Genomic DNA, 19,157 nt, shown 5'->3' on the forward strand with positions numbered 1-19,157 from the left:
GATGCTAGTTAGTTTGGGACTGGACTAAAGTTTTAGTTCCTACTACTACAAAAAAAAAAAAGTGTAATTTGTGATGGGATACCATAAAAGTACCAGGGGATTTCTAGCAGCAAATACGCCATACCCCAGTCCTTCTCGTTCTTACGGGGTCTGTCTCTCAGTATCTAGCTGGTGTAAGTAGGTCTCTGTGTCCTCATTCAACTATATTCAGTGTCTCGTGCCCCAGCCGCTCTGGGCCCTCTGCCGAGATCTCATTGTGGCATTATGGCCTGTTCTCTGGCAAAGACCCCAGCCAGTGTCAAAGAATGCCCGGCTTTGCCCCACTTATTGGGGAGAATGATTTGCAGTCTGGTCCGATGACCAAATTTACTCTGGGATTTCAGTGGAAGGGAGGATGAGAAGATGATGATACCACAACAGAATCAGTACAAATGGTCTATACAATATTTGTTTCAGTTCATTATTTGTCTTTCACCTAACATAATTTTTTAATAAAAAACAATTTTAATTTTTATTAAATATAATAATAATAATTTAGTTAATTTCTTGTACCTAAACCAAGTGTCTTTCACCTTAAATATAATTTTAAAATACATTATTATTATTGTACCTAAACAAAATTTTAATTTTATAGCTCATTTTCAAGAACATAAATATTAGACAGTATGACTACAATAAATTTAATTTAGGCCTATCCCATCCCAAAGTATTTTAAATCAATTCACTGATGAGTTTCTTCTCGTTTAATATTTGCATATATAGTTATTATTGTGTGTTTTATTTTCCCCTTCTTTTCATCAATTTAATATCTTTACCTTATGTATTGTTTATTTTAATTTTAATATATTAATTTTATTATTTGCATTACAGATATTTTTTTTTTTTAATTCTACTTGTTTTTGGGGAAAAATGCAAATAATCGACAGTCATGCTAATAAATCTTGGCCTACGTCAGCAGATATTTTGTATCTTATTAGCGAGTTTTTAGAACGTTGACTCAACTGATTCGTTTAAAAACCACCAAACGGAAACATGACAAATTATATCTTTATAATTATCATTATGCTACTAATATATGACAAGACTAACTGAATATGGTAATATAAATGTTAAATGCCCCCAACAACAACAACAACAAAAGACATTTAATTAAAATAATAAAATAATAAATTACGGTGTCTTTTACATTTTTCATTGAAGCACTCAAGGCCATATTGTAAATATAGTCAAGACGCCTATAGAGTGTCTTTGCATTTTTTCTTCACGCGAAAAGCAGCTGGACGGGTTTCGTGGCTTTGTTCTGGCTGCTCTCCTGATTCTAAACACAGGCTGCTTTTCATGTCTCCATCCAATGAGAGAATGCTCGTGCGCGCCGCGGAGGGAGGGATTTCCACTGCTGGTTGTGTTGCTTTCCCAAGGAATGTGCGGGACACACAAAGCCCGAATGATTCTCCGGGCTGTCCGCTAACTTTATGACCTAGTTCTGCCATGGAACTGTAGTTATTTCGCGCTTTTCCCCCAATTACTGTAACTCTTCTGAACCCAAACTGGCGACCTCACATCTCCAGCTGGCACGCGCAAATGATCTCTTAGACCAGATCAAGCTCAAAGGTTTGGACCTTCGATTTTCTCTTGCGTTATGTTGTCATTTTAATCCGCAGTGTCTGAATTGTTGCTATGCATGGAACCTGTCCATGCATTTGCTGAAATTAACTTTCAAACGAGTTCTTCGAAAGTTATATGAAGGAATGTTTTGAAAATATGTTTTCAGTGAAGATGTCATGACTTTGTCATGAACGCAGAGGCAGTGAACTTCAGCAAAACCTGAAATCTCACACAAACTCATTGCAAATATGTCATTCTGGCGAAGCAAAAGTGCAAGTGTCATGTATCAACATCAGGGTGATGGATTAGATGTTGTTGTGTTGAATGTTCAAGTTCAAGTTCTGGAGAGCAGATCAAAGAGTTATAAGCAGTGGTTTCTAAAGTTGTGCAAGTGTTGAGTTGACATTGAGCACCTCCCTATGGGTGAGAGACAGTATATATATAGCATGCATGGTGGGAGAGTTGCTTTTGCAGAAGTGCCTGTCTTTTCCTCGAACACACATGGAGCGTAGTCTGTCCAGTAGCCTACATTAGTCCACGTGAACAGGCGTCTGTAAGTAATACAGGGCCTCTTCCAGACCCTCAGCACTGTAGAACTGACAGCACCAGCCTGTCTTGGTCTCTTTCTGTGCTGGACGCCCTCCTGAGCTCCACGTTTCCACCAGAAGATATGAAGAAAGTGACATGTATGTGCTTCTTTTGTACCAATTGTGTGAGTCTAGAACTTTATTAATGTAGCATTTTTGTCTTTTGGATGTAAAAAAAAAAAAGAAAGGGTTTGATCAATGAGTTTCTGTAGTAATTGCTTTTTTTGATCTTTGTTCTTAATGCATTTGATTTTTTTATAATATGGTGATCGCTTGTGAGAGACCCCTCTCCTAAAATATAAGAGCACCTATATATTCTCATGTACTGTATGCAGATCCATTTATACTGTTTGAGAAATAGTAAGCTTAAAGGGATAGATACCCAAAAATGTATATCACTTTAAGCATGTTATTATAAAAACATGCTGTTTGCCAAATTAAATAATTGGCTTATTGTCTTTGTACTAATTGCAAAAGAAGTGAAGTTATGTTGAAAATAATTATTTTGTCTTAAAGTCAGCATCATAACTTTGACATTATGGTAGTGACTTTTGCATGGGCTTTGTTTGCTTCAAATCCAGAAAATGCATCCAAAATGTTTATTTTCATTTAAAGTTTGGCTCCTAAAGCAGATTTCAAATTCTGTTACACGTGTTTCAAATCTTCTGCTTTTTGTTTTAAACCCCGTGACTTATGGGAAATACTCCCTTTTTTCTTTCCACTGTTCCTATACATTCAAGAAGGTTTAGCCTGCAAGAGCTGCACAGTCAGCACTTTCCAGGACAAACTTTTTTTCATTTTCATTCTCTCCGAATTCTGAAATATAGCTGCAGTGCAAAGCATGTGATATTGTTTGCATTGTTGTCTATTGAGTGTGCATTCCCATGGCTTTCAACCATATGTTTGATTCATGCGGGTCATATTTTCTTCCACCCATGGTTTTGAGTTATCATTTTTACTGTCTATTATCCTCACTTCTGCATTAGGAACTATTGCAATTCCTTTCATCAGTTGTATTTAATTGGCAAGTAAAAGAAGAAAACTTGTGTTTCTTCCATGTTGCCACTATATTAAGGTGTTCTGGGTGCTTGTCAGAACATTGCTGTGCAGTTCTGAGTTGTTGCTAGGTGTTTGCTTACTAGTCTCTATAAAAAACAAGTGTAATTTTAAAGATTAAAGACCTGTTAAATGGTTAACAAGCTACAAGTTTATAAGGTTAAAAATTCCCTTACTATATATTGTGAAAAATAGATCTAACAAGACAGTTCATGTAATTTTACAGTAAAATACTGTTTAATTTACAGTTTTTTTTTTTTTTTTTTTTTCATTTTTGGTTTTAATTATGTTTCTTCCTATTGCTATCAGTTAGTCTATGTAGATTTGGGTTTTATGTTACATCTTATGGTGTAAAATTAATGTTTATTATTTTATTTTAGAGTCATGTGTGTTAGCATGAAGGTGTTTTCTATTTGTTTATATGGCACTCCTTCTATATATTATTATTTACCTATGAATTAATATTTAAGGTACAAAATGGTTTTTACTTTGTTTAAAGGGATATTTTCACCCCAAAATGTAATCTACTTGAGTTTCTTTTTTCTGCTAGACACAAAAGAAGATATTTTGATTAATTATATTGTTGCTTTTGTATTTGTACAGTTTTCCGGTGAAGTTCTTGCAAGTGGCAACCACGGCTGTCGTTTTTACTGTACATTTCACATTTTTACAATGTATATGCTCTGGGTCCCTCGTTCAGTGTAATTCTATGGGATTTGCTTTAGCAGAGAGCACTAATCATTTGTTAGTTCTCCGGAAAGCTACAGTTATAATGTATGTAAGGTGCTTTTTGCTTGGTAGCAATTAAAAGCTTTCTTTTCCAGGAAAAAGCCTCATGCAAAATTAAAATTGTTACACACAAAACAGGTTTCAATAGTTCTAACAGAAATGTTTTCCTTTGAAATCTATTTCTTGAAAAACGTAATGACTGTTTAATATGCAAAGGCGTTTAAAATCTAAACTGCTTTGTTTAAACTTAGTGGAAAATTACTGTTCTCCCAGTATAACGGTTTGCATAATTGTTAGTCTTGTGTGTGTGTGTAGGTAGTAGCCAGACAGCTTCATCCCATGATCGTGTATTAACATGACAGTGGAATGCTTAGAGCCTGAGATAGTGTCCGTATGCATTCTGCAGATACATCTGTGCCCAACAGAATGTGCGCGGACGGGCTGCAAGCATATAGGCGCTCTATTGTCAACATGCAGTGATAAAGACGTCCATTGAGGCAGATCTTGTGACACAATCACGAGCCAGAGAAAGAATGTCAGAATTACTTGTGGAGCGAGAGACGCACAAGTAAGGTTGTTAAGCATCTGTCTTAGTCTGATTTGTTCTGGTCTGGATCATGCAATAGTTTGTGAGCAAACATGAAATCAAAATTTATCTTCTTAATACACATTCCTGGTGTCAAAAATTAATCAGTGCATGTTGTTCCAACTAAGTGTTTGTCCAAGTGGTAAAAATGTAAAATTCAATCAAATTAACTTTAAACTTTTTAATAATCAGCTGACATCACTTAACCTTCTTGTTCTATAAGTCTCACCTTTATTTTTTTATATTTTTGAATATCCAGATTTACTTGAAAAACGCCGCTTTAGATTATGAGTTATGACCAACCTCTAGTCTCATGGCATTTACGTACCTGGGTGCACTTTTTAGCGAGACATGAAATACGTAAATATTACTGCAGTTTCAGTTTCCTAAAGAAACAAACACTAGAGGCAGTAAAACTCCGACACCTTTTTCTCCTTTTCACACAAATTTACAGAGTTTTGATTAATAAAGCATATTTTTCGCACAATTACTTTAAGAAAATCATGTTACGACTTCAAAACAATATTTATATGTACGTACCTGTAGCAACATAATAAAAACGTGCCAGGGTTCACATATTTAACCTGTGTTTTAGCGCCACTCAGTGGACATTTCTCTTTGAAACTGCGGCGAAATGTGCAGTAAGGTACGCCTTGGTAAGCAAAAGAGATATCTTTCAAAAACAAAACTCTAACCAGTATAATCTAAAGATTTTAAATGGTGATGTGTATGTGGGTAAATATTTTTGCATCGTTATACTGGTGCATATTATTGGAAAGTAGTGAATATCATTCTTCCTTGTGTTCATTTAGTGAAAATGTTGGTTTTGTTTTGTTTTGGTCCACTAAGCTCTCTTCCAACCATCTGGCTTCATTCTTGTACATAATGTTGATTTTCACAATCCAATCAATTCCTGATGGATAAAATGTCCTGTTTTTGTATATCCCATTTCGTTCTGAAATACGTCAGAAAATGAATTGAGTGGCAATAACAACTCTGCCGTTGGTCTCAGTTGGTGGACACACACATCAGCAGCTTCAGCTGAGCTCATCTGCTCCTCTTGTTTTGTCTCAGATTGGTGTGTCATGGGATTTAGTTAGTCAGACTGTAATCCAAACATCTCCACCTATCAACAAGACAAAAAAAAACACATCCAGTTCAAACTTAGCAGCGGCAACTGGGATGCGAGCTGTTTGTTTCTGAATTACACGTTTCCCAAAGGGAATTGTGGGAAGAACTTCATATCTAGTGTCAGATGAATTAGGTTTATGTTTGACTTCCATAGAAACAGCTGATGGAGGAGACATTCCACAATCCGTTAATCCATAAAATCAACACTGGCCCATGGAATAATGACAGCATATTCCATGAATGGATGTCCAGCCCTGCACGATCTGACCGGGGGGGATTTATCAGTTGTATTAGTTTATGTAAATGCATTTGTTGTAGTTGGATCCCAGACAGTTTCTGTGATGTGCTTTTAAAGGAATAGTTCATCTAGAAATTAAAATTGACATTGTTTAATCATGCACATGCTCCAAACCCATGAAATTTGTTTATCCGTAGAGTGCAAAAGGAAACGTTTAGCTGAATGTTCATGCTGCTCTCTTCCACAGAGTAAAAGCACATTAGTCCAGTGTTAGTATTATCACTAAAAATATATATCATTTTAAATTTTTTTTGTTGTTGTTGGTTGAAATAAAGCTGAAGTGAAATAAAATATTACCTGAAAAGTTCACCTTAAATGAAAAATTTGAAAGGTTTCCTTGGCGACTAACTGCAATAAATGAGTTAACATCTGGACAATAAGCTGACATTACAATTACAAAAACTAAGACTGAAATAAAAAATATATTTAGCTTTAATTTATGAAAACATTTAAAAAAATCAAATGACAATTATATTACATCAAATTACTAAAACTTAAAATGTAAAAGGAGAGGTAATTTAAAATAAAAAAAATATTTAAATATTAAAACAGTATATTAGTATAATGGTAAAATAAAATATAAAAAATTGTAATAGTTTTAAAATATATTAATATGACTGACATGCTGATTTTATTATACTTATTAATTATTTTTATTATTATTTTTAAATATTAAGAGCCGTGTCATTTTGATTTGTTAAGAGAATTTAAACGGTAGCAAAAAATATTTGTTTGAGAATTGTTGAATTAGCACTCACAAATGTCCGTCTCAGTGTAAAAAATTTCAATCATGTAAAAGATTTTGATGAACAGTATAAGCAATTATTGCTGTTTATCACACTTTATTTATATATGTGCAAATTAATTCTTGTGTTTTTCTAGTGAGAAACATTTGCTGCTGGTCAAAATGATGATTTACTAATTAAAAAATACCACTCTTTTAAGCCATCCAGAGCAAATAGCCCTATAAATACTGATGCATACTGCATTGTAAAGAGCTGAAAAATACTTAGAGAGGATGGGTTTAATATCTAATATCAATCTCTTTATTCAAATCCACAGAGTAACTGCATACAGTAAGGAAGGGCTCTAATGTGGAGACATTGGTCAAGCATCTGCTTTGTTTAGACTGCTATTTGTCCATGTGGTGAAAGCGTGCTCATTTTCATACAGCTCTGTGTGTAACAGTCAACTCTGTTCCCCTCACAAAGCACATTCTGTTCTAGTTTCACAGGATCGGCCCTTGTGCAAAGCAAAGTACGGACCCCTTTAGAGAGGCAGGTACTTACAGCTAAACAGTTGAACTTCAGCTTCCAGAGAACGGCTGTATTGCTTAGTGGTTTTGTGCAAAAATGGTTGCATGTAACAGAATCATGCAATGTCACAAACGTGCCAAGTTATGTTCCCTGCTATTGGTTGAAAGAGTCAAACAGGAGGCCCATACCGGGGTGTGTGATGATGAAATAGTCTGATTTGAGTGTTAAAGCTTTAAAACATATGGCAGTTCTCAAAAGTCTCTCATGCTCTCTTGTGTGAAATGGAAATACTATAAATGCATAAAGCCATAGTGGGTTTTTTTTCTTCTCCAGAGGTGTGGAGCAGAATGCAATGGTAAAACCTTCTAAACTGATTATGTATGTCAGGCCATTGCATGCGAAATTCAGTGTCTAGTTTTCATCTCTGGAGTTATATTACAATTGTAATCAATTTGTGCATACAAAATTCTTTAAACTCGGTCAAGAAGCTGTATTTTGCACGTCTCACTGGAATTGAAATGTCAAGTGCATTGCATTTTGAGATACAGCATTCCATATTCCAAATGACGTTCTGGGTATTCTGTGCATAAACTTCACTCTCTCTTAACTTTAAATTATAATGTAAATGAAAGAAAATAAGTAAATAAATAAATGTAAAAAATTTTAGGGTTTGTAGATTTTATATTAACTTTGAAAGAAGTCTCTTATGCTCGCCAAGGCTACAATTAGGCCTATTTGATAAAAAATTCTGAAATATTATTACAATTTTAAATAAGTTTTCTGTTGAATTTTATTTCTTTGATGCAAAACTGAATTTTCAGCTTCATTACTCCAGTCTTCAATGTCACATGATCCTTCAATCTAATAGAAACCATTCTCAACATTTCAGATTTTTATCAAGGTTGAAAACAGTTGTTCTGATTTTTTTGGTGGAAACTATGCTCTTTTTCAGGCATAGAAAGTACAGAATTTATTTAAAACCTTTTCTAACATGTAAATGTCTTTATTGTCACTTTTGATTAATTAAATGCATTCTTGCTGAATAAAAGTATTAATTTAAAACAAACAAAAACTGCGTCCCAAATGATGCACTATGTACTTAACCATGTAGTGTATGAATTTTATAAGGTTATTTTGTCATTAATAATCGAGTCTGATAGCCCCTCCCTTCGTGACGTAATTAAAGCTGCGACAGTTGAGTCCATGATGTGTCCAACATTCCACAATTAATTTTTTCGGTTATTTAAGTGCATCATCCGGGTATTTAAAGTGCACTTTTTCTTTTGGAATTTTCAGTGTGAACACTACAATACTACAAAACATCCATAGAATAGTGCATAAGTACGTCATTTGGGACACACCCAAACAAACAAATAAATCATTCTGTTTTACTATATTCTTCCTGTGTTATGTTTTCCATATTGTTGAGCCTGTGGAGTTTATAGTAATATTAAAGGAACACTCCACTTTTTTTGAAAATAGGCTCATTTTATAACTCCCCTAGAGTTAAACAGTTGAGTTTTACCATATTTGAATCCATTCAGCCGATCTCCGGGTCTGGCGGTAGCACTTTTAGCTTAGCTTAGCATAGATCAGTGAATCGGATTAGACCATTAGCATCTCGCTCAAAAATGGCCAAAGAGTTTAGATAATTTTCCTATTTAAAGCTTGACTCTTCTGTAGTTACATTGTGTACTAAAACTGATGGAATATGAAAAGTTGTGGCCGATAAGTCTAGGAACTATACTCTCGTTCCGGCGTAATAATCAAGGAAATTTGCTGCCGTACCATGGGTGCAGCAGGCGCAGTGATATTACGCAGCGCCTGAAAGTAGTCCCCAGCTAGGTAACTAGTTATGATATAGCTGGGGACTACTTTCAGGCACTGTGTAATATAATTGCGCCAGCCAAACCCATGGTATGGCAGCAAAGTTCCTTGATTTCAAGACTTTTTTACTTGATTTCAAGTGTCATTTCAAGACACTTTCGTGTTCCAAGTTCCCAATGCAAAATCTGGGTCTTGATGCAAAAGCACTTATTCAAGTGAGTTTTCAGCAGTAATCCAGCTTTCTTTTCACTGCATATGGGTCAAATCTTCATTGTTTCTGTCTGTGTGTGTGTCTCTCTGCAGTGTTTCCTGTGTGGCGGGGGGCTGGAGAGGGTCATGGTTGGGGCTGGGCTCAGTTTGTGAGGTGGGAGGCCAGGGAAGGGGGTCCGTCCCGGGGTCTGGAGTGTCCGCTGTGGTGCGTCCTGTGTCGAGGAGGCAAGGAGAGACTCAAGCAGGCCTGTCAGAGAGGGAGGGGAGTGCTGTGCCTGCCCGCAGACATGCTGAGCCTCAGACTTCCGCAGCTCTTTGACATCCACCAGGTGCCAAAGGTGAGGAAGGGAGTATCTGTTTGACGTAGAAAGAGAGCGTTTGAAACCGTTTATTGTTGCAGTTCAGTTTCCCTTGAAGGGAAATCCCGGGGAAATCCTGCATGTAGCTACTTAAAAGTTACAGGCCAAATGAGCTGGACTAAACGGTGCAAGCCACAGATTTCAGTTCTGCTTAAATCTTTCTTAAATAAATTCAGTACGATTACATCAGATGAATGACTTGCATTCAGAATATTAAAGCGGTAGCTCACTTACCTTAATGTTATTCTAAACCTTTTTTAGAATTTTAGACTTTTTTTATTTGGAACTCAAAAGATGAGGTTTAGAAGAATGTTTTAGTAGTATATAATATATACTATAATAATATTTAAATAATATTAAAAGAAGACTGATCATGACAAAATACAGATTTTATTAAAACTATATTTTTTTTATACTATTTTGTGCTTTTTATATCATTTAGATTTGTTTTATAATTTCTGGAGTATTTAAACTGTAGCAAGTTGAATCTTGTAGAACTTAAAAATGAAGTTGAAATTGGTTAAATTATTTGAATAAGGTAATGGAAAAACATATGTTGTCATGACTTATCAATCATGTTGTTTTTTTACAGTGTAGATGTTTGCATGTGTTTTAGATGTCCGTGTGCATCTTTGCAGGTGTTTCGAGAGGACGGCATCATGTCCGGGTACCGTCATCCCAGGAGCTCAGCCCTGGACTGCATTCTCAGCAGTTTTCAAATGACCAACGAGACGGTCAATATCTGGACCCACTTCCTGCCAACCTGGTAAAGCGCCTCGTTAAACATGTGATTCCTTTTTAGTGCCAGAACTAGTAGGTTGTCAGCTTTGAAGCTTTGGTTGAGCTGCTTCATTATGCAATCAGGATCGAGCTTATGAGCAGACACTTTTATGCAATATCGGATTTTACGAGCACTAAACACATTACTTGAAAAGTATATTTGTGTTATGTCAGTGCAGGGTAGTATGACCTAAATCTTGTTTTGGTGTATTTCACATTATTGTTATTAACAAAAATGCTTTATTTATTAAATAATCTTTAATAATAATAATCGGGTAATAATCGGGTTAATCAAATTCTTTCCAAATTAATCATACTTAAGTAATTTTCTTATTTATTATTTTGTTGAATAGAAACCAGAAGATTTTTATTCATAATGCATGATAAATGCGACATCAGTGCAGAAACAGCATCACATGATGAAACGTTTGAGTTGAAAAAAAAAAAAACTCTTCATCTATTATATATATATATATATATATATATATATATATATATATATATATAAAAACTCTTCATCTATTTTATATAACTCAAACGTTTCATCATGTGATGCTGTTATATAGATAAAAATGTATGTGAAAGTTATATTTAAAATACATGGATATATGTATAATACACTTAAAATGCATAATAAATAAAAACTGTTCAAAAATCTTTTATGCTCACCAAGGCTGAATTCATTTGACCAAAAATCCAGTAAATACTGTGAAATATTATGATTTTAAAATAACTACTATAACTAATAAATTAATTTATTCCTGTGATGCAAAGCTGAATTTTCAGCATTATTACTCCAGTCTTCAGTGTCACATGATCCTGCAGAAATCATTTACTGATTTGCTGCTCAAGAAACATTTCTTGTTATTATCAATTATGTTGAAAACTTTAAATATTTTTGTAGAATTTTTTTTTCAGGTTTCTATGATGAATGGAAAGTTTAAAAGAACCGCATTTATTTTAAATATTTTTTTTTTTGTAACATTATAAATGTCTTTACTGACACTTTTGATCAATTTAATGCTAAATAGAAACTGCTCATTTCTTTGAATGGTAGTGAAGTCGGTTATTCAGAGTCGTGCGCTATATGTTCTTCACACAAGACATAAATTCCCTGTGTATGATCTGAGCTGTGCTGTTCTAGGTACTTCCTGTGGCGGTTCAGCGTGCTGTGCTCCTCTCTGGACTTCCTGACGGACAGCTACACCTGGCCGCTGCTCGTATACATGCTTCTGGTCTGCCTGTACCCCTTCACCTCCAGCTGCGCTCACATCTTCAGCACCATGTCGGCCGAGGCTCGTCACATCTGCTACTTCTTCGACTACGGCGCGCTCAGCCTCTACAGTCTCGGTACGCTGCGGTTCTCACGGGCGATTCTGTCCTGTTTGTTCGGAGTGACACTTCACTGTGAACTTTATTGGCCGGTAGATAAGCACTTTATCATCATTACACTGACACGATTTAAACATCAGTGGCGTGCAGATTTAGTCATGCATAGCTAAAGTTAAATTAAAGACTAAAAACCTCACCTATGGTTCACACTGCGGCTTATTTTAATCAAGAACAGCCTATGTAGAAAGAGAGCAGTATACTTTTAAAGCCTCCTTCCATACTTTTTTGTGACACATCCTCAAGAAAAATGATAAAAGAGACCTGCTTTAACACACAGAAATACATTTTAATGCTGCTCTAGATGAGCTTATGAGAAAGTGACCCATTTTACCTGCCTATACACTAAGTTCCTCAAACAAAGCCTTTGAAATATACAAAAGTCAGCTACTACTTGTGTATGATTTGATGCCACTAACCTGGCCAAATGATCAAATTCATCAATTAGTACTTCATCAAAAGCATGATTTCAACCACATATTAGAAGAAAACCTAAACAATAAATAGATTGTCAATTAACTGAAATATGTTAAGGTTGAAGCACAAAAATCTTGAAAAAAAAAAAATATATATATATTTTAAAAACAAAAACATCAAATTTGCAAAAGGTCTAAAACTTAAACTAAAATGAAAATGAAAAATATAAAATAAAAGCCAATTCAAGATATGAATAAATACTGTAATAGTGTATAAATAATTCTGCATTCTTTATGTATTAAGGTTTATTTGTCCCTTAGAAATAAAAAATAAATATTTGATATACTATTATATTATTTACTAATGCGTTGACTTGGCTTTCTTTTATTTTAGTTATTTTCATTTTCATTTAAATAATTTTGCCGTTTATACTCTATTTTTTAATATTTCTGTTTAGCTTAAATTTATTTCAGTTTTAGTTTTAGTTAGTTTGGTGCTTCGACTTTCAAGTGTATTCTTCTAATATTCATTTTATTGTATTTTATTTCAGTTACTGAAAATGATTTCCAATAGTTTTAGTTAACAATAACAACATTCATGCACCTCAAACAATACAGCAAGCATAGCGCTGGCAACACCAAGGTCATGGGTTTGATTTCCAGAGAATGCATGAACTGATGAAATGTACAGTATGTCTTGAATGCACTCTAAGTTGCTTTGGATAAAACACGAAATGCAAATGTGTGAATGTAAATGAATGTGACATTGTGAGAAAAATGTGCTGCTTGTCATCCACGGTCCTTGACAGAATATAGAACTAGACACAGTTCTGATGTAAATCTGATGAGATGTCGGAGAATTTCACGATGGCCAGCAGTAGAAATGAATGCGTCTTGGACGGGTTGATGTGAGGTTATGGAAAGCATGAGCTTCGGAGGAAATGAGCCGTCTAACACACTGCTGGCATTTTATTGTATGACTTCAAAGGAAAGAAAGCAAACGCTCTGGCTCCAGAGAAAACCTTTAAAGTCTGCATTGATAAAGAGTGAAGGCTGAAGAACTGCACGTATTGTTCGAGTCACTTATGAAGAGCTAATATAATGCCAAATATAAGCGCAATTTAAATATGGACGGAACACTTAACTTTACATTGAGTGCGTGATTTAATGCACCTTTCAAATATTAAAGACTCATTTTCTTGATAAAAGAATGATTATTATTCCAAGTGGAAATAGATATAAATTTATATTTGAAAAGTAATCCCATTTCTGCAGTATTTCCATTCATTTGACTTCGGTCCTCTGTTCAATATCCTGCGTTTAGAACAGTGAGTTTTTCTTGTAAGCTCCCGTAGTCTAATAAAAATATTATTCTTTCATATGTGGAATCCATCTCTGGTCATGTTTTCCAGTTGTGGTAAAGAATGGCCTCTCTTGCTGCCTTTGAGAAAAGCAGAATAGCTGTATATGTCCACAGCAGTGAATGTGAGTGTGTTTAGATATGGTACAATAGCCAAGCATTACAAAAGAAGAAATTCAATATAACATGGGATTTTATACAGTAACCCCCCAAAAATGTTATTTTTGTGCTGTTTATGCCATATACCTACTACTTTTCTTAAAACTGTATGCAACATTATTGCATAGTACTTTCTTTGAAATAATGGTTCATTTGCATTTTTATGTAAATGTTTGTGTAAACTTTGTCTAGACATTTTTGTGAAACATTCTCAAGATAAATGATATAAGATATCTGATTTAACACACAGAGCAATGTATAAAATGTGCATAGACAATTTAATGCTGCTTTAGAAGATTTTATGAAAACGTGGCCCATTTTATCTGACTTCATCTTATTAAGTGCCTCAAATAAGACTTTAGAATATACAAACATATATATCAAATTTTTGTAATATTTACAAAGACTTGATGTCAATTACTTTATCAAAATGTATGTAGGTAGTGCAAAAAATGTCATATATGTTATTGTTACATATATATATATATATATATATATATATATATATATAATAGATAAAAAACCTAAACTTAAAAAAGAAAGAAATATATTAGAAATATATTAGCTAAATAGAAATGTAAAAAATAAAAATGACAAAAGCACATTTAAAATAAAAATAAAAATATAATAATATAAATATAATATAAAAATAAAAGCAAATTCAATATATAAATATATACTATAATGGTAAGCTACTTAATACTTTAACCATTTTATTTATTAGATTGTATTGTCCCTTCTAAAGAAATAACATTATTTTTTTATAGTATTTATTACTATCTCGAATTGGTTTTTATTTTTATATTTGCAGTTTTCATTTTAATTTTAGTTTTACTGTATCACATTGTTTTCTTGGAAATAATGGTTCATAATCTCATATGTATAGTATGCATACTGCAGAAATAATTCAAGTGTTTTAGTAATAAGCCATTTCAATGCATGCACTGAAATCAATTGGTTCAATATTATTGCAAAAACTCTGAGAAATATGCATGCATCACGCCATTTTGTGTGATATTTTATTAATTAACACAAAAACATTTTGACCTTTTGGGACCATTGGAATTTGGAAATCTAATATTTACAGTTTCTTGGTTTAAATCTTAATCTGTTAACAAACCTTCTTTATTTATACTAGATACATAGTTCCCTTACAAGGAATGTGCTTTATGCAGTTTCTAAAACACAAAACGCTGAATCAAATCCAAACTAAAGCTTCCATTAATCTGCAATGTTTTTGTTGAATGGAAATGCTCTGCAGTTTAGACATATTTATGTGACATTTTCAGAATAAATGATAAAAGAAACCTGATTTAACACACAAAGAGCTGTCTGTAAAATGTGCCTAGACATTTTAATGCTGCTCTAGAAGATTTTATGAAAAGATGGCCCATTTTACCTGATTTCACCCTCAAACAGAACTCTTGCAAAGATTTGATGCCACTAAGATGGCAAACTTAAATTCAGGAATTAGTTCTTCATTAAAAGCACTCATCATATAGCATAAAACTCAGAATCATATCCAAATGAAAACATGCATTAATCTTCAATGCTCTGCACCGTTTCAGTGTTTACTCTTTTCCAGGCTGCGCCATCATATACGGCTCTTACGCGATGCCTGACTTCTGGATAAACAGTTGGCTTCATCAGCATTTCGTGACCATCGGCGTCGGCAACTCGCTCTTTTGTACCAGCATGTCCTGCTACTCCAGGTGAGAGTGGATTCAGAGGGTTATTAAGACTCATTTACTAAGTCTGCGATTACAGGAGCTAATGCAGATGTCGTTTCAAAGCCAGACTATGAATAATAGAGAGTTCATTATATAACTTGAGTCCCTCTCACACACAGACCTTTGTTTGTTTTGCCCTTATTCCTGATTGCACAAAAGGTTTCAGTCATTTTAATAAATAAATTATTTACGAAAGTGCTTAACTGGTTGTTGAGTTCTGTGAATTGATTAGTTTCGCTTAAGCAAGCAAGACTATTGTGGATGTATATTATTAAACTTTGGCACATAACTTGTCTCGCTCTGATGCCTCAAATCATACAGGTTGTTTAGAAGAGCTGTGCGATTTACTTCCTCTAAACAATCAGATCTGTGTGTGGAGGATGAAGGAATGGGCAAAACAATATCTCATGGATCTACATTGAAGGGAGCTATATTTACAGACAGAATGTCATAGAGACGTGGTGTTGGGGTCTTTGGACTTGGGCCATTATACACAACCACCTAGCAACCATCTACAATAATCTAGCAACCACATAAAACCACCATAGAAGCTGCTCACAACTTTTGTGGGATTAACCACCACACATTTTCTAAATGTTAATAAATAAAAAGTAATGGAAATATTATTATTTAATATTTCTATTATTTAAATATTTCTATTAATATTTCTATAATATATATTTATTTAAAATATTTGTTATTTTTGCATCAACAAGCACCACCATTTTCTTCATAAAGTTTAAAAAAACTGTGTAAATATGATTGTTTAATGTTTCCATTGTTAATATTTGATATATTAATATAATACAATCATTTATATTTATTTAATATATTTTTAATTATAATTCAATATGAAAAAAAATTAATTCACTGTTTCACATATAGTATATATATATTATATACGTTTATTTTTTAACTAGAAACATAACATATGTGTATATATATATATATATATATATATATATATATATATATATATATATATATATATATATATATATATAATTTATAAAACAAAATTAAATGAGGGAGAATTTTCCTGTTTTACTAGTTTGTAGTATGATAAGATGCTATTTTGAACATATCTAAAAATATAATTTTTTAACATTTTATGATTTTATTATTCATATTATTTTATATTATTTATTTAAAAAACTGTATTTTAATGCATTTTTTATCTATAACAAATAGTGAGTTTTCCTGTGTTTTGTAACAGGTTTGTAGAGCTGCAGTTCCCACACAAAAGTAAAATCTTGCGAACGGCCGCGTTTGTCGTCCCCTTCCTCTTTGATAGCTTCCCACTGTTCTACCGTGTAAGTACGGTCACACTTCACTGCGCATGCAAATTAGCCAGTTGTATATGCGCATTGTGTACACTGCAGATATGAATGCGCTCTTCTCTTTCCACATGTGTGTCTGTAGCTGCTGTCGTGCTGTTGGGGGAGCTGTAGTTCCAGTGAAGCTCTGGCCAGCCACTCTTACCATCTGCTCTTTGCATTCCTCACATGCTTCCTGTTTGCGTCTCACCTCCCCGAGAGACTGGCCCCTGGACGCTTCGACTACATCGGTACCTCATTTTATTGATTTTACAGTCATCTTTGTTTAGTTTTCAGTGGTTCACACCGGTGTCACTTTTTCCACTCGCTCTCCTCCAAGGTCACAGTCACCAGCTCTTTCACATATGTGCGGTGGTGGGCACCCATTTCCAGATGGAGGCAGTGTTGACAGACATGGCGTCTCGCAAAGATTGGCTGACGTCGCACTCCTCTTTACCTTCGTTTCTGGGCACCATGGGGGTTCTCGTACTGGGCGTCCTGCTCAACCTGGGCATCATCGGCATCTTTAGCGCCGGTTTACCGCGAACACCTCGCCAAAGCACTTCGGCCCACCTTCATCAGGAGTAACGAGCTTTCTTGACCACTCCACACCTCGCACCTGTGCACCTTTCTGGACGATTTTACTCGATTGCGCACTTATACAGTCACTTTCACTGATATATAAGCCTTGATGCTTTTGTACTAAGAAGCTAAACGTTTATGATATTCGAGATTGTTTATTCTAGTGTCTTTTATACTCACGGTTTATTATCTCAGCCGAAAACCCTTATGATAATCGTGACCTTTCGGGAGTTATTTGATTGAATTTTTTAGTCATCGATATGAAAGGTCGAGGGTTGAATGACGCTCATATTGATTTTTGCAGGCTATATTCTAACATAGTTTTGGGGGTTTTTATAAACACAATATGATGTTTGTGTTACTACATATTAATGTTGTGTAACATTAATTGGAAAATGATTACGTAGCGTTAATCAGGGATTTTATATTTGCATTAATATCATCATGAGTAACATCATTAATATGATTAATCCAATCTTATGATGTGTTGCATATCACAATATACAAAAATTATGGCGGGTATCATATCTAAAATTACTTGCAGGAGGGTGAAACTTTGCCCTTTTAAATACTTGTATTTGTAATGTCCCTTTTTATTATAATTCGGATTTAATGGAAGCCTTTGAATAATCTCACAGGTTCAGTAACTAATCAATTAAGGGCTGTTTTTAGAAAAAATATTTCCGTTTTTACTTTAGCTCGTCTAAACAGCATTCTCCCACTAAACTGCATCTCATGGGAATATGGGGCTGCACTGGAGTCCTTCACTCTCGTTTTGAGTTATGTGTCCTTCTCAGCTTCAGGTCACATAGCTGTGGTATTGTTTTGTTCATTGCAGGTTCATGGCATACAATACACTCTGTTTATATTGATACACAAGGTTTTTATATTTAATTGGATTTTGTCAATGCACTTGTGGATCCAGTGCAAACTCAAAATAGGTTTTTTGTTCATGTAATTAGTTACATTCTGTTCTTCAGCCAGAAATCAAATCTAATCGTTGCATATGGCTAAGCTGTTAACCTCTGTTTCTCATTTTGTCCTTTTTTTTTTGTTTTGTTTGGTCTGACCTAGCGGTCCAGGACAGGTACGACGGCTTCTAATTCAGTGCAATTAATGCTGCGTAAAGGCAGTAATTTCGAAGAACCTTTTCTAACAAGCTCCAAAGGTCGGTCTTTTGGTGGTAATGGTATTTTAATTGGTGTATATGAAAGGGATCTTGGGTTAAAAAGGAAAAGTAGGTGCTTCAGTGGTTAGTGGCGGAAAGATTCTGCATTTCTCTAAATGCCCATTTGTAGTACGAAAGCAGGAATTCTCACTCACCGTGTAAGTAGGTGTGTGTTTTTCCAGCTCCAGCTCTGATGGAGTCTGTTCTTCTGCTCAAAGAGGTTTAGATGTGAATGTGACTGGTCACAATAGTATGTTGTGCACTAAATTTAAATGAAACGTAAAAGGTTTTGGATTCCCAATCCCTGCGTGTTTGTTGGCCCAAATGAATGTATTGCCGTTTTGAAAACTGTGTTTTAATGCACCATTTAATGTTACAAAGTAGCATTTAAAATTACCAAGGAAATTGAAATTATTTAATTTTTTTGTTTTTAAATGTTCCAGATATGTTTTTTTTTACTATAATGCTTCCCTTTAAATATGAGGATTGAAATATGCAATCATTATCGCAATGCCTTTTTTGTCAATTTTGAAATATTTTTGTAACAAATGTGAAAAATATTAAACTGACTCATTGTTCACTACAGTGTTTTTCAAGCTGTTGTGGTATCATC

The 19,157-nt window shown here is 34.3% G+C and overlaps 1 protein-coding gene across 1 annotated transcript; it reads left to right on the forward strand.

Moving 5' to 3' along the window:
- The first annotated feature begins 1,374 nt into the window (after window positions 1–1,374).
- On the forward strand, window positions 1,375–19,128 carry paqr6 (progestin and adipoQ receptor family member VI). The gene is made up of 8 exons (XM_079444519.1): window positions 1,375–1,611; window positions 9,379–9,623; window positions 10,283–10,410; window positions 11,569–11,774; window positions 15,334–15,460; window positions 16,695–16,791; window positions 16,901–17,045; window positions 17,135–19,128. The coding sequence occupies exons 2-8, from the start codon at window positions 9,573–9,575 to the stop codon at window positions 17,380–17,382; spliced, it is 1,002 nt and encodes a 333-aa protein (XP_079300645.1). The 5' UTR covers window positions 1,375–1,611; window positions 9,379–9,572; the 3' UTR covers window positions 17,383–19,128.
- Window positions 19,129–19,157: the final 29 nt, after the last annotated feature.

This window comes from Barbus barbus (genome assembly GCF_936440315.1).
Source record: "Barbus barbus genome assembly, chromosome: 21".
Lineage (NCBI taxonomy): Eukaryota > Metazoa > Chordata > Actinopteri > Cypriniformes > Cyprinidae > Barbus > Barbus barbus.